General features: G+C 38.3%; 2 protein-coding genes across 2 annotated transcripts in view; one reads left to right on the top strand and one right to left on the bottom strand.

Annotated features, from left to right (window-relative positions):
• Positions 1-191: 191 nt before the first annotated feature.
• Positions 192-26,730, bottom strand: shtn3 (shootin 3). The gene is made up of 18 exons (XM_079839712.1): positions 26,676-26,730; positions 26,480-26,538; positions 25,239-25,299; positions 16,194-16,288; positions 15,005-15,167; positions 14,752-14,849; positions 14,460-14,541; positions 12,229-12,323; positions 11,839-11,985; positions 8,761-8,914; positions 8,479-8,638; positions 8,296-8,366; positions 8,089-8,192; positions 7,302-7,316; positions 6,204-6,308; positions 5,838-5,958; positions 4,855-5,131; positions 192-2,735 (listed from the first exon to the last, which is right to left on the bottom strand). Exons 1-18 carry the CDS (start codon positions 26,704-26,706, stop codon positions 2,594-2,596), a joined length of 1,980 nt encoding a protein of 659 aa, XP_079695838.1. The 5' UTR covers positions 26,707-26,730; the 3' UTR covers positions 192-2,593.
• The window catches only part of slc26a2 (solute carrier family 26 member 2), a 39,166-nt gene continuing 28,128 nt past the window's right edge, over positions 15,693-26,730 (top strand). Inside the window, exon 1 of the mRNA XM_079839711.1 lies at positions 15,693-15,738. The gene's annotated coding sequence lies outside the window, so the exon portion shown is untranslated. The remainder of the gene's footprint in view (positions 15,739-26,730) is intronic.

The following is a 26,730-nucleotide window of genomic DNA, read 5'->3' as shown; positions in this document are numbered from 1 at the left end:
TACAAACCACTTAGAGAATCTAGATCCAAACACACTACTTAATCCTGTAAGGTACGACTTTTGTGTAATTGAATATGCAAGTTCATATTAAAAGAAGCTCCTTTTAACTACCATATATTGTGCTAAATGACAAATTTAATGAGAAGATGTGGTGCTGTTTGAAACTGAAAAAAAGAGGTATAAAGAGCAGTCTGTATTTCTTCTTAAGTTTATTCAGTTGAGTTTAAAAGGTATGTTGAAGAGGGAGATTTATATCAGTTCTAATAAAAACAGGTACACTCAGTATAAGCTTCAAAACACACTCATTTCAAGATCACAAGTCAGATCAATCACCTCTCAGAGTTCTTATACAAAATCAAGCCTACACTCCAATAAGGCCGAAAAGGAAGAAGTGGTGCAGACATTAAGGCCAAAACACATTCCAGAGGTGGTGAGAAATTAAGGAGCAAATTTAAACAAGTCTCCTACATAAAAAAAGAGTGTAAATGAGTCACGTCAATGTGGGTTATCAGAAACTCTAGAGATGACAGTGTGAAAACAAGAATATATAATAAAAGAATTCAGATTTTCTGACAAGTGATACATAATTGCAACCACAAGTAATTCAGCATTTGCAATTATTGGCCATATATTATTGCAGCTGTCAGATAGCCTGATATCAAGACTTCAGACCACCCAGCTAACAAAAATATATTCTAAGAACGTTTTGCTAACGTTCCCATTAAGTTATGAAATCATTATTTCTGAACGTTTTCTTAGTGTTCAAAAGGTGCAGACATTGCAAATGTGACAGAAAACGTTAAGGGAACGTTTAAAATGTTATAATTTTGCACACATTATGGGAACGTTACTTTTGAGTGTTCTCTGAACGTTCTGAAACGAGCAGCGAGTAACGTTTAAAAAAACGTTAGATGATTATCCAACTGAACAATGTATAAGTAACATTTTGAGAAGTTATTAAACACCAGATAACTTAGAACAAATGTTACATTACTGGAAGAACATTTATTCAGAACTTACCAGAAATTCTTAGCAGAACATTAGCCAACGCTCTGAGAACGTTCCCTGTTAGCTGGGCAATAAAAACAGGACAACTGAGATGGCCAGAACTCTACTGTCTCATTAATATTACTCACGTTGTACCATTAACACGATCCGCTTGGAGTCAAGAGGAGTCACAAGGCAAATATTCGCAGTTATTAAAGGCAGCCTGATCCTGCACAATATTACAATTTGCAGATGATATTGCATTGGAACAGCTCAGATTTAGTGAGCAGATCTAATCAAAACGCAACTGTCAATCAAAGCCAAACTTTTGTACAGTGCATTCATGCAGTGCAAAGTTTTGGAAACGGCGGAAGACATGCGTGTGTAGCCCTCCATGACTTGATGGTATTCATTTTCCTAATATCTAAGATGTATGATCTCAAATCCCCAAGAGGTGAGTGTGTCTTAAGAGGACAGAACAGACACAGATCCTCTTTAAGGTAAGAATCGATTACATGGCTTATAATTGCATCTCTTGATTAATTTGGATAGTCTAGTCCACACTTAGGACCTTTTTAGAACAACAAAGGTGCCATGATGTGCAGTGCAGTGATTTTGTCAGGATTGTTCTGCTGCTTTGCATTGAATGTGAAGTAAATTCTGTGCTACTAGCAGTTTCTGCCAGTGTTCAAAAAGGTAATCCCGCCCCAAACTCACACCATTTATTCAGCCAGTGGCTGTGTCCGAAATCGCATAATCTCTTACATAGATACTTCTTTTGAATAAGTAATTACTTCACTACTACATTTGCCATGTTGTCATTATCATGTGACTACCAGCGTCGGTTACGTCACTTCACTGCCATTCACAAATCCTCTCCCGTGGCCTCATGGGATAGTAAAGTGTCCATCGTATGCACAATTCAGAATCTTGCTAGATCTTTTGGGGACGTTTTGCCTACTCTTTTATGAGAACTGTGATTTCAGACATACTTCTTTTGTCACATACTGTTTTTCGCCTACTATATAGTAGGGAAGTATGCGATTTTGGATGCAGCCTGAGACTTAAAATAGGTTTGGAACAACATGAGGGACGAATGAGGACACTGGCTGCAACTTCGGCAGATCATAAATCCCATATATCCATGGGGTCCTGCAATTGAGATTAATGTGAATGCCGAAGGATCCTTCAGGTATTACAGACTTACAAACAGACTCTGCTAGTGGCACAGAAATAACACACTTAAAGTTTCCTTGCTTGCGTCCTTATGGAAATGCTACTCAGATGTTGAATCCATGAATCCAAGATGAATCTAATGGTAACTATTGTGCAGAATTAATCTGAAGTGTATGACAGATGTCCCTAAAGTCTAAACACCCTGTGTTTATTGGTAAAGGCAGATACAGTACATTTTCAGTGAAAGGAATAAAAAATGTGTCTGGTAAGATGTTTTTTCAAAGTGTAATTCTAATCAAGCTGCAAATGTTGAAATGATCTTCCTATAATAATTGAAATATGAACAGCTGATTTTAAATTTGGAATAAACTAATTTAGAAAGCATGGTTTTGTGCAAATAATGCAGCTGTCCTTGCAGCGCCACTTGCCGTTAACATTCGGCATCTGTGCTACTGTTTGCTGCATTGGGGCTTTGTGCAGAGGAGCTCATGGTTTGCAGGTCGTCACTTGCATCCGAATGGCCGATCCCGTTGGGCCCCTTCCACTTCTCTGGATCTCCATCCTTCACTTCACTGATAATAAAAGTATATGCAAAAATGACAACAAAATTGAACACAGACAATAATATTTATATACAGATACCATATTAAAGTGCCCCTATTAAGCTTTTTCGATTATTACCTTTCATGTAGTGTGTAATATAGCTGTTTTTTAGGGATGCACCGAAATTTCGGCCGCCGAAAATTATTGACCGAAAATTGCATTTTTGTTTTTTTGCTGAAAGAGAAAAACGGCCGAATATATGAGCTGAAAATGGCGCCCCACCCCAGGAAGTAGAGCAGCGATTTCAAAAGCCAACTCACACTCTCGCAGATGCAGAAAAATATATTATGTCGGTGTGAAATAAATAGCTAAAGCTCCAATCTTCTTCCAAAAATCCTGAAAAAAGTCTGTTGGTTCCTCAGTGACTACTTCATTCAGAGAAGCTGTCAATCACAGCAGTCAATCATGACGTAAAATAAAATATAGCCTAAAATGAAAGAAACCAACTTTGGGAAAAAATTATATTATGTGTAATTTGATTGTTTAGTTTGTCTCGCGTCCATTAGAATACACAGAGGGGCAGGGGGAAGTTATGACCTATACTGGGACCAACCACCTGGGGGCAATCGAGACGTTTTGGCTTCAGTTTTTAACACGAGTACGGCAGGCTTGGGTCATAGCATCTCCAAAACTGCAGCTCTTGTGGGGTGTTCCCGGTCTGCAGTGGTCAGTATCTATCAAAAGTGGTCCAAGGAAGGAAGTGGTGAACCAACGACAGGGACAGGGTCAAGGCTCATTGATGCACGTGAGGAGCGAAGGCTGGTCCGTGTGGTCCGATCAAACAGATTAGCTACTGTAGCTCAAATTGCTCAAGAAGTTAATGCTGGTTCTGATAGAAAGGTGTCAGAATACACAGTACATCGCAGTTTGTTGCGTATGGGGCTGCATAGCCGCAGACCAGTCAGGGTGCCCATGCTGACCCCTGTCCACCGCCGAAAGCGTACACGTACCAGCTATCTAAGCATTACTGCAGACCATGTTCACCCTTTCATGGAAATGGTATTCCCTGGTGGCTGTGGTCTCTTTCAGCAGGATAATGCGCCCTGCCACAAAGCAAAAATGGTTCAGGAATTGTTTGAGGAGCACAACAACGAGTTTGAGGTGTTGACTTGGCCCCCAAATTCCCCGAGCATCTGTGGGATGTGCTGATCAAACAAGTCCAATCCATGGAGCCCCCACCTCACAGCTTACAGGACTTAAAGGATCTGCTGCAAACATTTTGGTGCCAGATACCCCAACACACCTTCAGGGGTCTAGTGGAGTCTATGCCTCAACGGGTCAGGTCTGTTTTTGCAGCAAAAGGGAGACTAACACAATATTAGGGATAATGTTATGCCTGATCGGTGTGTATATATATATATATATATATATATATATATATATATATATATATATATATATATATATATATATATATATATATATATATATATATATATATACACACACACCTAATATTAATACAATTATACAAAAATAAGTTATTTTAAAATAATAAAGCATTTTTTAAAAAGCAGTTTCGGTTTTCAGCCAAGAGGATCCAGAATTTTCGGTTCTGGCCCATATTTTTTCATTTCGCATCCCTAGCTCTTTGTGAACGTAAAAGGTCTGCAAACATTCACAGATCAAAGTACAGGTAAATGAAGTTATTGCCTCCTAAAAAATGTACAGTTTCTAAACTTCATGAATACAGTACAACTGACACCATCGTCACTGTTCGTATCAATGTGTGTTAAGCACTGAGGAAGCCCCCGGAGCTGAAATTCAGGTATGGTAATGGACATTTTGTTTCTGACACACGCTGTAAGCTGATTAGAGCATTCTCTAGGAAAGGGGTTTAGAGAAACTTTTATCTAAACATTTCAGACACTGTGAGAAAAGAGGTGATGCTGCATTGTACATTATGAGAAAAATAAAGTGTTTTTTGACCATGGATGCATGTATTGTAGAAGTTTGGAATCTTCAAAATAGCATAATTGGGGCACTTTAACACCTAGCAAAATTATTAACTAAAAATTTTATTTAAAAACTTAATTGAGTTACTGTGGTTCACGGCTGAACAAACGAGTTTTGCGAGCGTAACCTTACCCTGAGCAGCACCCGTTGCTGACCGGCTCAGTGGGCTCTTTCTCAGAGAGAGATCTGCAGACACTGTCTGTCTGAGCGCCTCCTTTGAACTCCATGCCAGAATCTGAGCTCTGTCGAGCCATGGCTGGCTCTCGGCCCGAGTCTGAGCTGGTTCTTGATCCGCGCTCACTGCCTGACAGAGAGCTGCTGCCGGGCCCTTCTGTGTCTTTGCCAGAGTCAGAGCTGTGTCGCCCGTTCAGGCTGTTTGATGAGGAGACTTTACTCAGCTGCCCGTCACCTACAGAGCAACAGATGAAGGATCGTCATTATTCACTCATAATCCTAAATCAAGACGTCATTTTTTAGGTCAACAATAAATATAAAAAGTTTATAGTGCCAAAAAGAGGACTTATTGCACTTTTTACTTAAACATATTTTTCAAAATTTCACAAATCTCTGCCTAGCAATAGAAAGTAGCAAATTGTGGTTCATGGTTGTCAACTAACCAATTGACAGCGAATGTTCCCAGAACTTTACAAAGTTCTGGCAAGGTTCTCTCAAAATTATGAAAAAAACATTCCTTGTAACATTAATAGAATGTTTAATGTTCTCAAAACGTATTATTTATATATCATTCATTGAAAGCTTTTTTTTCGGAAACTTTTTAACTGGACGTTTGTGTACATTTCTTAAACAAATCTTTCGAGAACTCTGAAAAGTACCGTATCCCACAATGTTTGCAAAATGACAAAATTGTGTGTTTCCTTAGCGTTCGCATGACCGAGAAACGTTTTTACAACAAGTAAAAAACAGTTCAGAGAACATTCAGAAATATAATGTTTTCATAACTTAACTGGAACGTTACCAAAACATTCTTGGGCCAAATTTGAAAGCTATTTTAAAAGGCCTTTGATAAAGTATGTTACATTTCCTGTTTCATACATAGGAAACGTATGCGTTCAACTATTTCATGGTTTCTTGAAGGGTATTGTTTATCCTCTTGCCTTCTGTGTCGGGATCACAGGCCTGTTTGCGTCTCCTCCTCAGAATTACTTCCAGTTCACTGTCCTTTTTAGCATGAACTACTTCCTGGAACCCACGACTGGGACTCTTCTTCACCGTCTCCTATAGGTTCAGAGAGAGAACAGAATTTGATGAATCAACGTTCCACAGATGAGTTTGACATCTTGGCATTTCCGAGCAAAGAACACTTCAGTATATTATGCATTTGTTTGAACAACCACTACTAAACACCATGATCATCATCATAGAACTATTTTTTTGCAAACAAACAGATTGGGGTGGATGTAACATGGGTGTATTAAAATCAGGTGATTGAATGGCAAGCAGCCATTAATCAGAAAGCCTACCAGAATGCCTTTTAGCTCTTCCATTGCACTTTCTTGATGCTTTTCCTCCACTGTTGCTGTTACTGCTGGTACTGCTGCTGCTGCTGCTGCTGCTGGGGCCGGCTGCTGTGGATCAGGAACAAAGAAAAGTTACATGATACGATCAAATCACAAAGTATTTCACAAAAATTATATATATATATGGTGCCCCCCTCAGCACTTGGTGCCCTACATGCATTCCCTTTAAAAGCCAGTTGCGCTCGCGCCATGGAGGATTCACTATTTACATGGCAGAATTTGCAAAGTGGAAAGACTGAACGCTTCTCCAGAGAGGAATCCTTTTATTTTTAATATTTAAACATGTTTGTGTGCTGCTGCGCATCCCTGTGTGTGTAATAAGCAGAGTGTATGCGCATTGTGCACACTCCTATAGGTGCATATTACTAACGCACCCTTTAAATAACACAAAAATACTGCTTGGGTTTTTACTGGTTTTGTTGGTCAATGGTGCAGTCGTTTTCAGTTCCTCAAAACAGCAATGTGCCAACAATGCGCCTGAACACAGCTCGTTTTCAGACCAGCACGTGGGCAAACAGATGGGCACGAGGGCATTTGCTATTTAAACAATGTGGTGCTGGACAAGGAAATGATAACTGCGTCGGGCTGAAACTAGCAAAAAACACCTGCCGTTTTAGGCCAGGCAATGCATTTTAGATGAGTAATGCCCAAAAGACAAAAGACAATCTGCCCGTGCAGCATAATGAGAAATAGGCAATGTCTAAAGTCAGGACTATACCTATTGATCTGAAGTTATAGCTCCTCAGAGCCTCAGGATGATCTAGATGGCTTTGCCCATCAATAACTTGAACAAGATGGACTCAGGCTATGAACTGTCTATACGCAAAATGCTTTAATGACCTGACCCTTCCTCAAGGGAGGACGATCAAATGCTATGAACCATTTCTACAGGATCTTTGTATTGACAAAATGGGGCTGAGTTGTAAAACACAGGATTTCCTTTGATTGTAATGGAGCAGTCTGAGCTGTTTAACAAGTGGAACAATGATGGTGTGATGATTGTTGTTAAACACCGTGAACAATATGTGTGAGTTGACATACCTTCGTGCCAAATCTCTGCAACGATGAGGTCAGCAGATGATGGTGCAGAGTAGAGAAACACAACAGACCATCAATCAGTACACACAATATATTCATAACCAATGTAACACAGGTGCACAATTTACAATTGAATGACGATGTAGGATTGCAATTTAAATTTAAGAAATTCAATTGGAATGAATTATTTTAAAAGTATTGCTGTAATTATACTTTTTAATAATGCATAACATTTTTCAGCATGAAAAACAAGAACAATAATAAATTGATAAAATATTTGATAAAAAGTGACATATTACATGTTACAACATATTTCTATTTCAAATAAATGCTGTTCTTTTGAACATTCTATTTACCAAGGAATACTGAAAAAAATGTATTGATTTCAACATTGATGTTAATACGCTTTTTTTTTTTGACCATCAAATTAATATATTAGAATTAATTCTGAAGGATCACCTGACACTGAAGACTGGAGTAATGATGCTGAAAATTCAGATTTGCCATCACATTAATAAATTACATTATAAAATGTATTTAAATAGAAGTATTTATATTAAATATTTCATTATGTTAAACATTAATTTATTTGTTCTTGCCAATTTTGTTGGTGAATTAAATTGCTCTGCTGCGTGACTGTGTTGAATTTCTTTATATTGCACTAAAGTAGGCCTAAATTCCTCTTCCTTTCATTCCAATTCAACATCAATGTGGGGTGTGACCAATTCTATTCAAATTTTAACTCATAAAGGGAATTTTTCCCAAACTTAGTCCAGGTTCAAAAACTCACCTTAGTGTCCTGACCTTTCACAGGCCTGAGAACCACTCCGTGTTTAATTCTCTCCATCATCTCATTGACGGCTTTCACTTTGACATCATCCACAGCTTCAGTTGCTGCATCGAGAGAGATTGTGTTTTGTCAGGGTACCAATATTAGGGCAACCGAATAAAAAAATACACTGTTCTGACTAGCCTATAGTGTAAAGGAAACAATCACCTGGGGCTTGCTCTAGTTTTGGGCTTCCTTTACCTCCCTTGGAAGATTTCCTCATAATCGCAATGAGAGAGCTGCCGTAAACAAAGAGTGTAATTAGATTTTCACAGCTGGGATCAAGAACAACACTGTTCTTAATGATGGTATATGACAGTCTGGCTTCAGTGCAGTAAAGTGGGGCGTTACCTGAGGGGGTTGCAGCGGGAGGGAGGAGGTGGGGGAGGTGGCGGAGGAGGGGGTGGGGGAGGTGGAGGTGGCTGAGGCAGAGGGGCCGGGGGAGGAGCGGTCCCAGGGGAGGGCCCTGATGCTGAATCACAGCTCCTCCTCGCCTCCTGCAGCTCTTTAACTGTGACAAATGACAGAAGGATGCCGGGATGTTATGTGTGTCACTGCAGTTGGTGCCTATATGCTCTCTTAAAGACGTTTCAGTATCTAGCCTTCAAAATGTAAAATCATCCTTAATTTTACCTTTCTTTTCCAAGATAGTGTTTTTCTTCTCTTCCTCCTGCAGTCGTCCCTCCGTCTCTTTCTTTTCTTCATCTAATATCTCTAGTTGCCTTTGCAGTTGAGCTAGCTGCTTACGCAAAGCACATTCTTCCAGTTCAGCCTCTAGAGCCTTTACCTGCAAACAAATGAGACACACATGGTACGTTCAAGTCATGTTGAAAAGATCGTATTTATGAGTTGAATGCACCGATTTTATTTAAGCCCAAAGTCTCCGAGTTGGGGGCCTGTCAGTGAGAAAACATGTCGGATGCAGCAATGGATGCAGCATCTGTATTAATGGCAAATGTATTAAAATATTTTTTTTTTTTTAAATGTTTCATTTACAATAAAACTAAATTGTATGTGCAAAATACCATAGTGTTGTACAATTACCATAGTCTATATAATAATTAAATTTACAGCACCTAAATTGAATAAAAACATTTCAAAGAAAATTATTGTAGAAAAGTCTAACAGGAAACATTCTGAGAACTTTGGCAAGGTTCTCTTAAAGTTATGAACAAACATTATTCCAGATCTTGTTAATAGAATGTTTTTTCAAAGTTATCTGTTCTTTAATAAGGATCTCAAAATGCTAGCAAAAAAGAAGTCAAAATGCTAGCTTTCCGTGTTTTCCCTGTTATACGGTAGGGGACACTATTATGCATCTTCTGAAAGAGTACAGAATCTCCTAATAAAAAACACAGGCGAAGAAGAAGCAGTTACAAGCGATAGAATATGTAAGCATATGCATATGTATAATAACGCGATCATCGACATTAAACAGCATGTAAACAAAGTTCCTTTAAGACAACCCATTTCACTCTGCGGCCATCTTTGAAAAGCCTCTCGGAACGCAAGTGCAGCTCTTATCTCTTTGAATGGGGAAACATCAAATTCTCCAAAACTGTTCACCAAGCTTAAGATTAAATTTCATATTTGAAATCACCAATGAAATCTGACAGCAAACGGAGCTTCTAACGGCAGCTGCAGTGATGAACTAATGAAGTAATGAACGATTGGCTCTTTCATTTAGAAGACGGGGCTTATTCGCCATATTGTACGTTGCACTTTATTCCATTCATTAGTAATCAGAGTGCACCACGTCTTCCTATATATAAAGCCTTTGATATAAATTCAAACTGCCTAATGTTACTGAATGAAATGTCAATTGCATTGGATACTGACACAGGCTAGAATGAAATTGTTGAATAAAGTCATTATTTTTGTTTGTTTTTGCGCACAAAGATTATTCTCATGGCATCAGAAAATTAAGGTTGAACCACTGGAGTCACATGGACTATTTTAATGATATCTTTCCTACCTTTCTGGGTCTTGGAAGTGTTAATTAAGGGATCAGAGAGCTCTCGAATTTCATCAAAAATATCTTAATTTGTGTTCCGAAGATGAACGAAGGTTTTACGGGTTTGGAACGACATGAGGGTGAATAATTAATGAGAATGAGAATTTAAATTTTTGGGTGAACCAACCCTTTAACATATTTTTAGTTGGGTTGCTCCGACCCAAGGTATTTTAATGCAGCTGAAGTCGTAATTACGACTTCCCAACTTACATACAAACTTCCCAACTCGTAAATATGAAATTCCAAGGAGGACTTGAATTATCCAATATTTTTAGTTAAATGCCCATAAATGGTTACATGTTAAATGATTAAAATGTTGTCATTCTTTTAGAATGAATTGGTACAATAAACTGAAGTGGAACTCAGACTGGAGCAAAATTTAAAATGTCCTTGACTTAGGTACAGAATTAGCACATATTTACAGGCTGACTTGTAAACAAGGTTTTGCTAACATGGCCTATTGATTATATGACGTCTGAAGTTAGGATCCATGCTCTTTGGATTTGAATTGTGGGTCATACTGTTTATTGACTGATGACACAACAGTGCTACTGATTCACAAACTCTAAACCCCATTTGCTAGTATTAGTGATACTGCGATTGTTTTGTAACTGCCTGCATGAACAGAATATTGCTTACATGTGATTCCTCACGCATCCAATCAGTAACTATAATGTCTAAAAAAGTATCTGATGATCTGGAAACTCTTTACTTGTTGCCACGGCTTATATGACAGAAAGCTGCTGAATGAATCCCAAAATTATGACATCTCTCAAAGCCTCTGGATGTCCCTTCTGGTGCTCTGAGATTTTTGTTGGTTTAATATAGTTGTGGTTGTGTTGACAGCTTACCACTCACATATGTTTGTCATTTAATGTGGTTAAAAACTATTACATGTTATTGCTGAGGATGCAAATGTAGAACAGAAGAGCCACAGGAGACAGATGAAAATAACATATTACCAACCAGACATTGTGGGGGAATTGAAGAATGAATGAATGCGGTCTACGATCTGGCATACTCTAGTCTACTGGGGCTGTACAGCATCACTCAACCAGATACCAGACACCTGAATCAGCTGTTTGAAATGCCAACTTCTCTGCATGCCTGGATATGTGCTGCAGATGTTAAAATACTATTGAAATAATCAATACTATTATGTCTAAATAAATGAAAAATAGAATACTAAAAACAAGAGAATTAAGGCATCACAACATTATAATGTACAATTTAAAAATTGTCATTTTGAGATTTTCTAAATATTATATTTACTTTTTAACACTTTTTAATGATTAACTTTAAGTAAGTTAGATAAATGCATAGCACTATTTTATCCCATTTAGTGCCTTCTTAAACTGGATTGTGTGTGGCTAGTGAATAAGACCACAGACAAAACCGTTTACGAAGATTTAAAAAACGAACATTAGAGGATTAATATTTATAAAAGGATTTATGTCTATGAAAAGCCCTAGCTGACTGGTTTAAATAACTGAAAAGGGGTTTTAGTTTTAATTCCATTGTCTGATCCTATCATGTAATCCATGATTACTCATAAGGCTTATTGTGTTAGTGGAAATATGGTTAACATTTCACTTTTTTTTTCTTCTCTGTAATGAGCTAATAAAATTGAAAACATGTACTCGGGTTTTGTACATCTAAGAATCTAGTTAAAATGTGTTCAAAAGACTCAAAGGTACCTTGTCTTGGTGCTGTATCCTCTCTTCTTCTAATGTTTTGGTCACATTGGCCACATCTTCCAAAGCTTTGAGCAGTTGAATGCTGGGATCTGCCTGTTGCAGCAGAATGCAGCTCTGTCTGTTTGCTTCTTTTTGCTTCACCATCATCTACAGGACAAAATGAACATGAGGAAACAACAATTTCAGAAGGTTTTCACCAGCAACTAAAAGAAATAAAACATGTGATGCAGGTATCCGTGGACAATTCAAACCCTCCAGTCAATAAATACATTTATCTTAATAATAAGGGGTCTTTTGAGGTCACCAGGTCACAGTTTGTCAGAGCAGGGACTGAATTTGGCCTGTCACCCGTGTACTGATGAAGTGAATTCTCTTTTTCTTTTTTCATACCTCGTGTGCATAGGTCTCTGCTTTCTGCCTGAGGCTCTGCTCCAAATCCAGCTGCTCCTTCATGTTTCCATACTCATGAGTGGCCATCATAGACACTAAAGAGATAAACAATGATAATAAAGCAATAGGCTTGGCAAAAAAACCTCAAAGGCTTTTTCGGGTATAACACAAATAAATATCAAAGACACTTTATTACAGGCATAGACTATTCTATGGACCGTATGGATGGTAATCGTAAGAAATTTATTGGTTACACTTTTAAATGAATTATTTATAATAATGGTTTCTAACTATAAACATACTAATATAAAATACTGCTTTAAGGTAACACACTACTGTACAAAAGTTTGGGGTCAGTAAGTTTGATCAAAATGATCAAAGTTGCAGTGAAGACATTTATAGGGCCCTATCATACACCTGGCGCAATGCGATGCCAGGCGCGACGCAAGTGTTTTTTGCTAGTTTCAGCCAGACACAGTTATCATTTTCACATCCAGCGCCACGTTGTTTAAGTTTTAAATGGACTCGTGCCCATCTGTTTGCCCATGAGCGAGCTAGTCTGAAAACGAGGTGTGTTCAGGCGCATTGTTGAACTGAAAATGACTGCGCCATTGACCAACAAATATCTGGTCTAAAGTCAATAGCTCAGTATTTTTTGTGTTATTTAAAGGGCATGTTAGTAATATGCACCTATAGGCGGGTGCACAACACGTGTACACTCTGCTTATTACACACACAGGGACGTGCAGCAACACACAAACTTTTTAAATATTACAAATAAAAGGATTCCTCTCTGGAGAAGCGTTCAGTCTTTCCGTTCGCAAATTATGGCATGTAAATAGCAAATCCACCATGGTGCAAGCGCAACTGGCTTTTAAAGGGAATGGAAGATGAGACTCTGATTGGTTTATTGCACGTTAAACCCAAAACACACCCATGAGTGGATTTGGACACGCCCTAAGTGCATGCACTTCAGACCATGGGCATAGATCGTTAAAATAGGGCCCTAAATGTTTAAAGATTGTTATTTCTAATAATACTTTATTTATTCTAATAAAGCAATAGACCTAGCAAAATCCCTGTAAGGCTTTTTGGGGTGTAATGCAAATAAATATCATAATAGACAGTATTACAGGCATATTATTATTCGATTTACAGTATACGGATGGGAATGGCAAGGAATTTACTGGTTCCAATTTTACATTAATGATTATTTTAGTTACTGGTTGACTGGTTCTAACTATATACTTAACAAATTCAGTAAATAAACAGTATTGCCTTATGGTAACATACACTACTGTTCCAACATTTGGGGTCAGTAAGATTGATCAAATGTGATCAAAAGTTACAGTAAAGACATTTAAAATGTTCAAATATTTCTACTTCAAATAAATGCTGTTCTTTTGAACTATTAACACATTCATCAAAGAATCCTGAAAATATATCCCATTTTCACAAAAATATTAAGCAGTTTTCAACATTGATAATAATAAGAAATGTTTCTTGAGTATTCAAAACATTTCCCAATATTTGTACTGTATATAAATGGTAGCTTTGGTGAGCATTAGAGACTTCTTTAAAAACATACAGACCACAAACGTTAGAACTTTTTGGAGGTTTTTAAGCATTTTCATCAATAATTACCAGCTCATAATATTAATTTACTAGTGAAAACATATTTGGTTGTATTGTCTCTTAACTGTCATGGTATTATTTGTATATGGAACTGTAAAATAAGAACAGATTCTCGGTTCCCAGCCCTAAAGAGCAGTGACACATTCATACATTATTCAACCGATATTCAATCACGTGTGCATATATCAGCAATTGTGGCTCCTTCACTCAGATTGAAATGAACAAACAAAAAAATAAACAAACATTGTAAACCCGCTGAATAAGTCAGTTCAGTATATGACCTGAGCACTTCTGTTTCCAATATTCCAGTCAGAGTAATAACACAAATGAGCATAGAGGGAGCTGGGAGGATGTCAAAACAAAGTGCATCACCCCCAGCTGGAACAGAGGGACTTCCTGTGGTGAATCTTTTACAGATAATTTGATCAAGGACTTTGACGTGCGGCCGGTAGTGAGTGGGCTGGTGGGAAACATTAATCTTCTTGGAAGGCACATGCACAGATGCACTGCAGGCCATTTGAGATGATGTCATGCTTATGCATTTGAATACAAGAGAGGAAATGAAGAGGCTCTGTTCTCATAACGTCCACACTCACCCCTGTTGAACCTCTTAATGGTCTTGCCTTGCTGCTCAATGGTTTTATAAAGCTCCTTCATCTCGGCCTGCTCCTTATCAGTCTGTAAATCAGCATAAGGCACATATTTGAGAGGAACCTCAAATAGACATTGTTACTCTGATATCCTTTTAGGATCAGCAATACCACAGGCTTCATTTCAAGATCATTTATTATTTATGAACAGGTTAAAATACTGGAAGACGCTTTGCAGACCAACTGAGCTCTGTCTTTCAGTTGGAGTTAAAAGTAAAAGCGTTGCTTTGCTACTCACAAGTGCTGTCAACTCCTCTATCTGCCGCTTCTGCTCTTGAAGCTGACAAGCCAACTGCTTCTTCTCCTCCAGCAAAGAACTCAGGGTTTCTTGGAGATCTGTGGAAAAAGGAGAATTTGTAATGGACGTTACCCTTGATGTTTATGACGACAGATTCCTTGGCGAAGGAAATTGTACACAGGCTTATTACAATGTGTACAACTGCAGCTCATTTTAATACACTGCTATGATACACAGGTGTTGTGGTATTTACCTTTGACCTGCAGCTTATACTGAGAAAAGGGGTCAGAGCTTGGATCTGGTTGTTCAGCCTCCTCTTCTAGGGAAATGCAATCAGAAATACTGGGCAGCAGCTCATCCAGACACGGCCGTGATGACAGGCTCAAATACTTTAGCTTCCTGTTCTCGCAGTTCAACTATAAGTGATCAAAACAAAATGATTTAAGACCATATGTTATCATAAAAGTTTGAACATTTTGACATTTGCCATAGCTTTCCTTGGCACATTCGACAAAAGTGCTCTAAATGATTCATTCGTGAATCATACTGATCCGATTCTCAAGTTCAAGCCCACGACCAATACATTCTTCAAAATGTCTCCTTTTGTGTTCAACAGTTATAATCATGTTGACACCAGAATTTGTTTTCATGCTATATTATATTATATTGCTTTCCAGTAAAAATATTTGAAGAGCCTGAAGATGTCAACAAACAGAAATAAACAGATAAAATCATTAAGGCCCAGAGATACTTCAAGCGAAACTGGTGTGACGTCATTTTGAATAAAAACAGGCCAAAACTAAGTTCGTTTGGAGTTTGTTTCGGGAGTTTGAAACAGCTTGCCAAAACAAACTTTCCGGAAAAAGTTAAACACCTTCGAACTTCCATTGGTCCGTGGCGATACATAAAAGGTGCTCTGAGGTGTCGCCTTCTTTGAGGTGGAAATCTTCTCCAGTTCATTTCTTCTGTTCAGTCCATGAGTCAGACGTAAGTAAAAACATGAACACATTGTAGAGCTGCTTAGTATTAGAAGCTGAAGTTGTAGTTTAATTGAAAGAGACACTTCTCAAGTTTAATAATGTAAAACTGCTTGCTTTAAAGCAGTCTATTGTATAAAGTGCTAAATAGATAAAGTGACGCGACTTGAATGTATTGCTGAATTGAAGAGCTTGTGAAAACATATCTACATGCTTTCTTTTTTATCACCACTGTCATTTGTGTTATTGAGAGGAAAGCGTGTGGCATATATTTACACATTCATATAAACGCAGCTCTCAGCAGCTTGGGGTGGTGTTGTGACGTTTGCTAACAGTATACCGCTGAAAAAGTATTTACTTTATTTATTTATTTTTTTATACCAATAAGGGAAGAATGTAAAAGAGTATCTCAGGGCTGTTAGTGTTGTCGGACGAAACAGAAGAATAGTATTGTTGGATACACACCTTGGTAGCCAGAGCCTCTGCATTTTCCCGGCAAGATTTCTCAATCTCAAGCTGGGTCTGTAGTACGTTCACCTCCTCGATCACCATTTGGGAAACTGCAAAGAAAGGAAATGCATTTAGGAGTAAATGAAAGCAAAGCAGGTCATATTTACAGTCTAATCCATCATGCAGGAACTGTGTTTCTGTGGTCTATAGAAATACAGGCATACAGGGACGCACATTTTAGATATAAGCATCAGCTAGAAAGCTATTCTCACACTATCTTCTACACAGTTCATGAGGGGTCTGTCAAATCCAGATATACAGAAATTATTCAAATGCTACTTTGTATTATATAACTTATATTTAAAATGAGGAAACAGGTTATTTTATTCATCAAACCTGAAAAATAGCGTGGCTCATTACCAGCATATAAAACAAGTATTATTAAAATATCAACTGTATAAAGTACATTTTCATTTAGATGTGGTTTTATCAGCAGTGACACATTACCAGAGTCTAATGAGATAGACAGTTATCAGTTACATGCTCACAATGGGACCATTTCCCAACACTTTGGGTACCATTGATGGACTGTTGCTACAAAGCGCCGGCACGGTAACTCTATACACTACACTGGCCTCTCAAATAGAGGATTGGATGTCATAGCAAATGTCAGAGCTGCTCACATCAAAGAGGTCATTCCTAAACAAGCCATTTGTGTTTAGTGCATTGTGCTATTTCTAAAATACATTTAGGTGGAATCTAAAAACCCTAAACTTTCAGCAGGTCTTTAAAACGGTACATTGAAAATTAATTAACTATTTCAATCAAATAAAACATAATAGATGCATACGGTCAAAAATAGGGGGGTAAATGCATTGTTTGTGCCTGTGCGTTTCACAGGAAATGATCAAGGGTGGGAGTATTATACATTATTCCATGAAAGGCTGTTGAATTATGCAGGAACGATGCGTCTCTCCACATGCAGTCACAGCAAAGTACATCACCAGCCTGCCCTGGAGCCCTTTCTCTGAATAAATATTCATCCTCATTTTCTTTTTATGTGGTAACATACTGTAAACTGTGAGAATGGAAAGCGGGACGTTATGAATGCATGGCCTCACTTTGACCCCTTATTCAGGGTGATCCATGAAATTATATCACCTCAAAAAAAAAAAAAAAAAACTGTCCTTCAATTTAATCAAATCTCATAATTTTTTATTTAATAAATTTTTTTCCATTACAACATATGGTTTTATAATTTATACATTCACATTATCCTATTGGGTAATCCAAATTCAGCAGGATTAAGACAACTGTTTCTTCATTCCTGTTAAATATGCAGGATGGGCAGCAGTGCGGCAGTGAGCAGCTCTGCAGAGCCAGTGAGAAAATAACCTGGCAGGGACGTGTGACGTTCACAGCTTTAACAACTATCAGAGCTCTTGCTAAAACATAAAATAAAAATAGAATTCAGTACAGCAAAATGTCCATTAAAGAAATGCACATCAAAAAACATACAAAATTCATTCCATCCATTTTCTTAGGTTATTGACCCAACACATGTCAATGTACATCATTTAACCAAATCCATATACAAGGTTATTCCACATGTCTCAATTAATATAAGGACATGAAAACTAATATATAATAATACGTTTTAAACCAAAATCACACCACTGAACATGGCAGAAACTGCTACCCAAATACTGTATAAATCACCAGATCTGCCATTTGTAAGTTAAAATAAAAGCAAAAATGAACTTAATCTGAAAGTTTTAAAAGTAATGCATTACAAAATTGCATTGCTCCCTAAAAAGTAATTAATTGCATTACTTACAGTGTTGGGTAACGCATTACAGGTAACATGAGTAATGCGTAATCAGATTACTTTTTCAAGTAACTAGTAAAGTAACGCATTACTTTTACAATTTACAACAAAATACCTCAGTTACTTTTTCACTACTTGTCTTCCCATTTATTGACTGACAGCTCTCTTGTCCCAATGTTGAGAAAAATCGTGAGCGCAGAGGTGTTGTGTGTGCTGCGTAAACATGATGCTTATTGTAGTTCTAATCTACACTCTAAAAAATGCTGGGTTAAAAATAACCCAAGTTGGGTTGAAAATGGACTAACCCAGCAATTGTGTTGTTTTAAGCAAACACTTAACCCAACCACTGGGTTAAAACAACCCAAATGCTGGGTTAAAACAACCCAATTTCTGGGTTAGTCCATTTTCAACCCAATTTGGGTTATTTTTAACCCAGCATTTTTTAGAGTGTAGACTAAATGTGAGCATGCATCTCACTTGCACAAAAAAAGATTCATTATTCCTCAAAATGAATACAATCATTGAAATGCAAAATCAGAATACTATGCAAACCTCCAAAAATTAAATATGTTGAATAAAACAAATATGCATTTAATTTCACTTTATTGACCAATGTACTTGCTGCTGATCTTTAATGATTCAGTTCAATCATAAGCAAAAATTACTATTTTTTTAGCTGTTTGAGCTGCACTCTCTACTGTACACGTGTGAATATGCCCTTCCTTCAGCCTGAGGCTTATTATAAAAATTTTATTACATTTTCCCAAAAATATAACTTTTTTTTGTTTAAAAAATAAACAAGCCCAGGCCAGGTGAAAAAACGTTACGCAAAAGTAACGTAACGCTTTACTTTTCTTAAAAAGTAACTATGTAAAGTAGTTCATATTGTAATGCATTACTTTTCAAAGTTACTTTCCACAGCACTTTTTTCCCCCATAAGTGAAATGAATAAGTCTCAGACTGAAGGAAATGCAAATTAGAGTACAGTACAGTAGAGGGCGCAGCTCAAACAAACATTTCAGCTGCTGTAGTTCTGGATTGCAGTAGAATAGGTTGTTGGCTAATAAAGTGAGATTAAATACATAAAATATATTTTGTGTCATTTAATATATTTAATTATTGCAGGTTTGCATAATATTCTGAGTTTGCATGTCACAGTTTTTATTCATTTTGAGGAATACAGAATCTGTTTTGTGCAAGTGAGATGAGTAAATACATGCTCACATTTAGTCTAGAACTACAATAAGCATCATGTTTACACACAGCGCACACAACGCCTTTGCATTTACTCCTCGTTTCTCTCCACATGAGGACAGAAGAGCTGTCAGTCAATTAATGGGAAAACAAAGTAACTCAGATATTTTGTTGCAAATTTAAGCAATGTGTTACTTTACTAGTTACTTTTTTAAAAAAGTAATCTGATTACGTAACTCATGTATTACCCCCAACACTGGGTCATTCACTTAATGAGTCAGGGTGTGCAAGTTTGCACGTGCGGCCCATGAAAATAAAGCAGGACAATAAAAGAGGTGTGGCTCCCTCTTGCCCTTGCAGATCAGTCCAAACTCATCTGCTCAACTCATTTGGCTTCTAATGATTGACCGAGAGAGCTCTGCTTCTGGGCTTTCTTCTGTGTGCAGATTCTAGGTCAGCAAGTCCACCATGCTTAATGCTGCATGAGCAAAATATGGCTCTGCGGTGTCAGTCGAACAGAGGCGAAAGCTTAAAGTAATGCTGTAGCATCCTTAGCAGACAGGAAACTGCTGCTTCAAACAAGCATTTGTCTGCCACTTTAAGAAAATGTTAGGCTGGCATTAGTCTAAAGCACTTCCATTCCAATTTTGATCACAGTGATTAAGCTCTTTTAATAAATCGTAACAGTTCAGGTTTAAATCACCCAGCAATTTTGATTTCAACTCCAGGACTAATTGTGCCTGTGCTTGCAACCTATAATCTACTCCGAACGCAGGGTGGATGAGTAGACTGCATTCAAATGCAAACAGCATTCATTTTTGTGTAAATATAGGCCTAAAGATTTCACTCTTTCTACACACAAACTGTAAGATATGTAAAGCGTAAAGGTAAATAAGCTGAGTAATGAGGCTGATAGCTTAACACATGGGCCTGTGTTTTAATTTGCATAAGTGTAGAGGAGATTCTTAATGAAGAGGAGGTGGGAGACAGCTGCTTTGCCAGACACAGATCTAGAACCTCCCAGATACTCAACAGCAGTTCCCCTGCAGCAGCCAATCATTAAATAGAACACAGACCAATCACATGCACCCTGCACAAGACTATTGTCCTATATGTCAGCAAGTAGGGCAAACTACTGACATTTGCTGTGTCATGTTTGTGCCATTTAGTGAGGTTATAAAATAAATACACTGCCATTTTGTTAAAAACAAAGAAGAAAATGTGGTGCAAAAATCTACCATAACTCACAAGGTAATTGTGAAATTATCATGCATTTTGTGTACATCACATAGCCTATAACAAGACATTCATTTTGAATATATTTCCACTAAATTGCATTTCAGAAATGATATGAGAGTGCGTGAGTTGTTTGGAATGAACTACAATGGAAGGTTGAAAGGCGGGTACCTATTCATTTTCTACTGATAAATAATTCATAATTGGTGATTTTTAATAATTTAGTGATATAACAAGACAGTGATGAGAGCTGAATTCAGCTGGTCTACGTTGCCTCCCTAGGGAATAACAATGACAATTCCAGGGCACCAATAAAAAAAGAGCAGCAAGCATATCCTAAAAGCAGAAGCCAAACTAGTCTAAAATAAAACTGGATTCATCTCAATACTCAGTTATGAACAATAACTAATATTCACAATGATCTACCAAATAGGCTTCCAGTTATCATTGAATAAAGTATGATTAAGAAAATATCCACTATATAAATATCACATACATAAAATTTGGTAACAATTAATTGTAGTAATTGCACAAAAGTCTGTTCATACTGTATTACCAATAAAACTCCAGCAAAAAGAATGTTGTGCTACCCCAAAGATAGGTGCTTTCTTTACTATTTTCTACATAAATAGGCACTTATGCGTTAAAATACTCCTCAGTGCTGCACATATTCATTATATAAACATAAATATAAAAGTTCAGCAATGGGCCTTTTTATGTAAAAGCAAGTGAAACCATGTCAAGTGAAACCCTAACTTTAATCTTGCAGAGAATAATGAACATTTTCTCACCTGAGAACAATTTCCAGATTCTGTTCCTGGCAGCCACTAGAGTGTTGTCAGAGTGCTAACAAATTAGTTAGTAACTGAGGCTGGGTTTCCTTACATGTCACAAAATGGAATGGAAGCAGGTAAGGTCACCTTAACACTAATGCATCCCCACGGTTGGCTCCCAGTAGCCATGGAGACTGGGATACCTGCTAACACCTACGAATAATAGACCATTCAGAAGAGCCCCCAGGTAATGTCATGGTGATATGGGTGAGGGTGAGGGGATAGGAAATGAGATAAGACAACACCAAGCGTCAGTTTAGTGGGATGAGCCAAGTGAGATCATCTTCACCTCAAAAAAGGTGATGTATGGAGCTCATTTAGGTCAGAATTGCATATATATATATATATATATATATATATATACATATATATATATATATATATATATATATACATATATATATATATATATATATATATACATATATATATATATATATATATATATACATATATATATATATATATATATACATATATATACATATATATATATATATATATATATATATACATATATATATATATATATACATATATATATATATATATATATATATATACATATATATATATATATATATATATATACATATATATATATATATATATATATATATATATATATATATATATATATATATATATATATATATGTTTTGTTCATGGACTTTTGTTTGTTGAGTTTGTTTTCATTTGTCACGTGTTTCTTTGTTCAGTTTCGCACTACTCGTCTGTCTCCCTGGTTACCGCCATTGAGTTAATTTAGTTCAGCTGTGTCTGTTTAATCATCTCATTTGTGTTCACCATTTAAGGCCCTGTCCACACGAACACGGGTATTTTCAAAACCGCAGCTTTTTCTACGCGGTTTGGCTGTGCGTCCACACGCAAACGCAGTATCAGGCAGCCAATCATAGCGCGGTTTTGCGTTTTCATGTGGACGGGATTGTTTTTTAAAACGGAGGAGGAAAAACTACCTATAAAAATACCTGTGTACGTGTGGACTAGGCCAAAGTTGTTCCTTCTCCTGCACTCCCTGTCCGGTCACCATTATGCTAAGTTGTGTTGTGCTATTACCTGTCTGCCTGTCTTTGGAGTATTTATAATTAAACTACGTTTGGGAACTGTATTAACTCGTTTTCGTCTTCCTGCTTGCACAGACCTGTGACAGATGACCGGACCAGAAATGGATTATGCAGCAAGATTTGCTGTTGTGGCTCAGGACAGCAATGATTTTTTTCTTTTTTCAGGTTTTTTGCATCTTACCATCAATAGCCCCTATGACGACAAGACCCTGAAGTCACTGTTCTGGATCGGGACAAATTACCATCACCCCGTTGACCTCCCAGAGACCAACGGTCTGAATTGGAAGGAAGCCCTCATCCGGTGTCTGGAGAGCATCCAGTCCCGATCCAGGACACAGCCAGACCCAGAGCCCGATGTTCTACCTTTGACCACGGAGAACTTGTGTGTGTGCCCCCCTCAGACGGAGAGCTACTACCCGCCGTGATGCGTCAGCCAGAGCCAGAGGAGAAGAGGACAGAGCTGACCTTTGTCCTGGAAGAGGAGCTCCAGCATGAGTCTGACCAGGGGTGTGAGCCCACGACATCAGTGGACAAGGGGATCGTAACTACGGAGAATGAGGACTGGCTGATTAACTTCGAGGATGAAACACCAGCTCCCACCCGGTACCTTCATCTTCATTGCTCTATTGACTGTATGGACTGTGTCATTCTATGGAAATCCTCACTATCACCATCACTGCTAAACTCAGCCAGTCCTCCAGTGCTGCACCGTCTCCGTGGAAGCCCTGTTATGACGTCGAGCCGCAGGTCGTGTTACCACCAGCAGCGTCAGTGCAAGAGGATCCTGCAGCTCCGCCTCCTGCCTTCGACCTCTTCGCTCCATCTTGACCTGTCGGCTCCGTATTTGCACTTCCTACCTACGGCTCCACCGGAGACCCTCGGACTTGCGGCCTCGCCGGGTTCCCTCGTCCTGCCGGCTCCCCCTTGGTTAGTCATCACAGCACTTTTGCCACGGACTTGCAGGCCATCCGTTGCTCTCCGTCCCTCCACCCCTTTGGCTGCAGCAGGCTCCTCCTTCCCCTCTGTGTCACATCTGTCCTCCGTCACACCGGTTCCACCTCAGCCTACGAGGTACTCTGGCTCCGCCTTCGACGGTCATTGCTGCGACATCGCCGAGATCTCCAGAGCCAGCGATGCCACTGGAGTCCATCAGCTCTCCGTCTGCGCCTGCGAATCCTTCGATCACGCCTCCGTCTGTCGTTCCCCAGTCATCATCAGCCTGGACTCCTCCCTCCCTCATCTCCGCCATGGGCTGTCGGCACTGGCAGGCTCTGGGTCTGCACCACTGGACTTCCTCCACCTGCTGCATTGGGATCTTGTCGTCCCATCATCACCAGCCCTGTGTCTCATCATTCTGTCTTCACCACACCTGTATCCAGTCATCCTGCCATCATCATCTCTTCGCAACATCCTGTCGCCATCCCTTCTCTTCTGCCCCCCGGCATCGTTTCGCCATCTCGTCGTCCCCCTCCAGAACCCCCTCCCAATGTGTCACCATGTTACGGCGCGAGACCGAGCCTTGTCGGAGGGGGCGTTATGTCCCCATTTTGTTTAGTTTTGTTCATGGACTTTCAGTTTGTTTTCATTTGTCACATGTTTCTTTGTTCAGTTTCCCGCCACTCGTCTGTCTCCCTGGTTACCAGCATTGAGTTCATTTAGTTCAGCTGTGTCTGTTTAATCATCTTGTTTGTGTTCACCATTTAAGTTGTTCCTTCTCCTGCCCTCCTTGTCCGGTCACCGTTATGCTAAGATGTGTTAAACCACTTGAACCATGTGTTGGTTAAACCACTGAACTGATATGCAGAAGGTTGCTGGTTCGATCCCAGCGGTCACCACCAGTGTGTCCTTGAGCAAGGCACTTTACTCCACATTGCTCCAGGGGGATTGTCCCTGTAATAAGTGCACTGTAAGTCGCTTTGGATAAAAGCGTCTGCCAAAGGCATAAATGTAAAATTTAAATGTAAATGTTGTGCTGTCTTTGGAGTATTTATAATTAAACTATGTCTGGGAACTGTATTTACTCGTCTTCGTCTTCCTGCCTGCACAGAACCGTGACTATATAGGGCCTAAAATGAACACTCGCCCAAGCCCCAAATGCGAGTAAAAAAATTATGTTGGTGAGTACATGAAACTGTCAGTCGCCAGTTGGCCTGTAATTTTTTTTTAATTTCAAACAATGCAATGTTTTGACGCAATGAATGTGAACAAACATGAACGACGCTCCGTACAGTTGACAGGTCAGTGCTGCATCATCACAAAAGTTTCAGCCTTTCCAATGTAAATATTCAAGCGCTGGAACAAGTGAAAAGGATTGTTACTCATGCATAATCTTTAATCTAAATAACCTCCCCTGCCTCTTGCAGCAACATCTCATCTCTTCTCTGATGACATGTTTACCGGTGCGAGGGCGGGACAACCTATCTGTCAATCACATGACATCACAGCAATAGCACAACCATCCAATCAATTCCTGATGGACACAACCTACATTTTTTCTTGTTCGAGAAGCAGTTTCACTTGGATACAAGTTACAATATGTAAGAAAAGGCTGTAGCAACTTTCGTTTCATGTGACCTCCAGACTTTTGGACTATCTTTGTAGTAAAAGAGCCATCAAGGGTTATTTTGGGTGTTATGGGAAAAAAGGCTATTTATTAGTATAAAATTATAAGAAATGATTTGCGGTCCACACTGAGCCGGGGTCTGGACCACAATAAGCTAATTGGCGGCCTTCGGTCTACACAGAAGATTAGAAAATGAATCTGATACTTTACACTGATGACATCTATTAATTGTCATTTTGAAACGACAAGCATGCCTTAAAATAAAAAAATAACAGAAGATGACTTCACATTCTTTGTCACAGTCAGGTTTCTTGATCTTACCTCGTTTAATGTGCTTGAGTTGCCTTTCAGCCTCATCTCTTTCTGCAGCAAGTCTCAGGCACTAAAAAACAGAACAAGTGTTGGCATATAAACAGAATTTATATAACAAGTTATAACAAATTAAACCGTTTGAGAGCACCAGTTTTATATGTGCACTACTGTTCGGTAAGATTTTTTTTTTTTTTCAAATAAATTAATTATTTTATTTAGCAAGAATGCGTTCAATTGATCAAAAGTGATGTAAAGACATGTAAATGTTACAAAAGTTTTCTATTTTAAATAAATGCTGTTCTTTTGAACTTTATATTCATCAAAGGGTCCAGAAAAAAAACATGGTTTCCATAAAAATATTAAGCAGCATTACTGTTTTCAGATAATATATATAATAAGAAGAAATTGCAAATCAGCCTTTTAGAATGATTTCTGGAGGATTTTTAAGAGACTTATTAAAAAAAAAAAAATTCTTACCAACCTCAAACTTTTTAACTCTATTGTATACTCATACAAATGTAGATGTAAGGGTATGTATGTTCCAGCTAGTTTATTCTGGATATCAGTCTCTCATTAAAGATGTCTTGTGACCCCAAAACTAATACACCTGTCTTAGGTCCTACACTAAATATTAAATTATACTTTTGGGCTTTGTCAGATATAGTGACAGTGGTGCAATGCTCTGCAGAACCTATTGGCACCTTTCTAAGTAAATCACATAAATCTCCTATACATTGCAAACACATGTGTTGCCTTGACACACAAAATGTGACCCACTGATACCTGAAACCTTAATGTCACTATAAACCATCAATGCGTTTGTAAATTTAAATAAATGCAGGTTATTTGGAACGTTTAATTCAAGAATTGGACATATTAATATGAATGAAACCACATCCAAAATATGAAAATGCATGAAACCACAATAGGAGAGGTGTTTCATCTGCAACCACAAATGATGCGAGTCAAAGTAAACTAATAATTTTCATTTAAGGTCATCATTTGTATGATGTGCGCTCTTATATGAAATACAAAAGATGCGCAGACAGTGTCACATGAAAAGGGTGTCAACCCTCGAATGGATTAAAAAGCCGGTTAACTCACACAGCCACATCCAGATCTCCCATTTCCCTTTTTCTCACTACTCTGAGAATAATTTATGTTTATGAACAAAGAGCGTTATTGCTAACAATTAGATGCGAAGGCATTAAGGATTTAGCCTATTCTTCCATGCATGCATCCTCTCTCACCTCCGTGCTCTCCTCCCGAGCCTCTCCCTCTTCATCTCTACCGGCCTCCATCTCACTCACTGCATAAATCAACACAATTACTCGTACAACAATACAATAAACATTCAAACAATCATCTCATATGCTGCTTTCCTCGGTAATATCATTGCCATTCAAAACAAGTCGACTCGAATGTTATATTTAAAATGTTCAGTACCACAGCCGGTAGACAGCGGCGGAGCATCCATCTCCCCTCCTCACACAGACTCGGC

This window comes from Gobio gobio (assembly GCF_949357685.1).
Source record: "Gobio gobio genome assembly, chromosome: 16".
Classification (NCBI taxonomy): domain Eukaryota; kingdom Metazoa; phylum Chordata; class Actinopteri; order Cypriniformes; family Gobionidae; genus Gobio; species Gobio gobio.
The sequence above is the reverse complement of the archived record's forward strand: the minus strand, read 5'-3'. Positions and strand labels throughout refer to the sequence as shown.

Coding starts and splice junctions, on each gene's coding strand:
- shtn3 (XM_079839712.1), bottom strand. CDS start 26,706: ATGGATGCTCCGCCGCTGTCTACCGGCTGTG. Junction 8,915..11,838: donor GGATACAGCACCAAGACAAG/GTACCTTTGAGT, acceptor ATTTGTTTGCAG/GTAAAGGCTCTAGAGGCTGA. Junction 8,639..8,760: donor CACTATCTTGGAAAAGAAAG/GTAAAATTAAGG, acceptor CATTTGTCACAG/TTAAAGAGCTGCAGGAGGCG.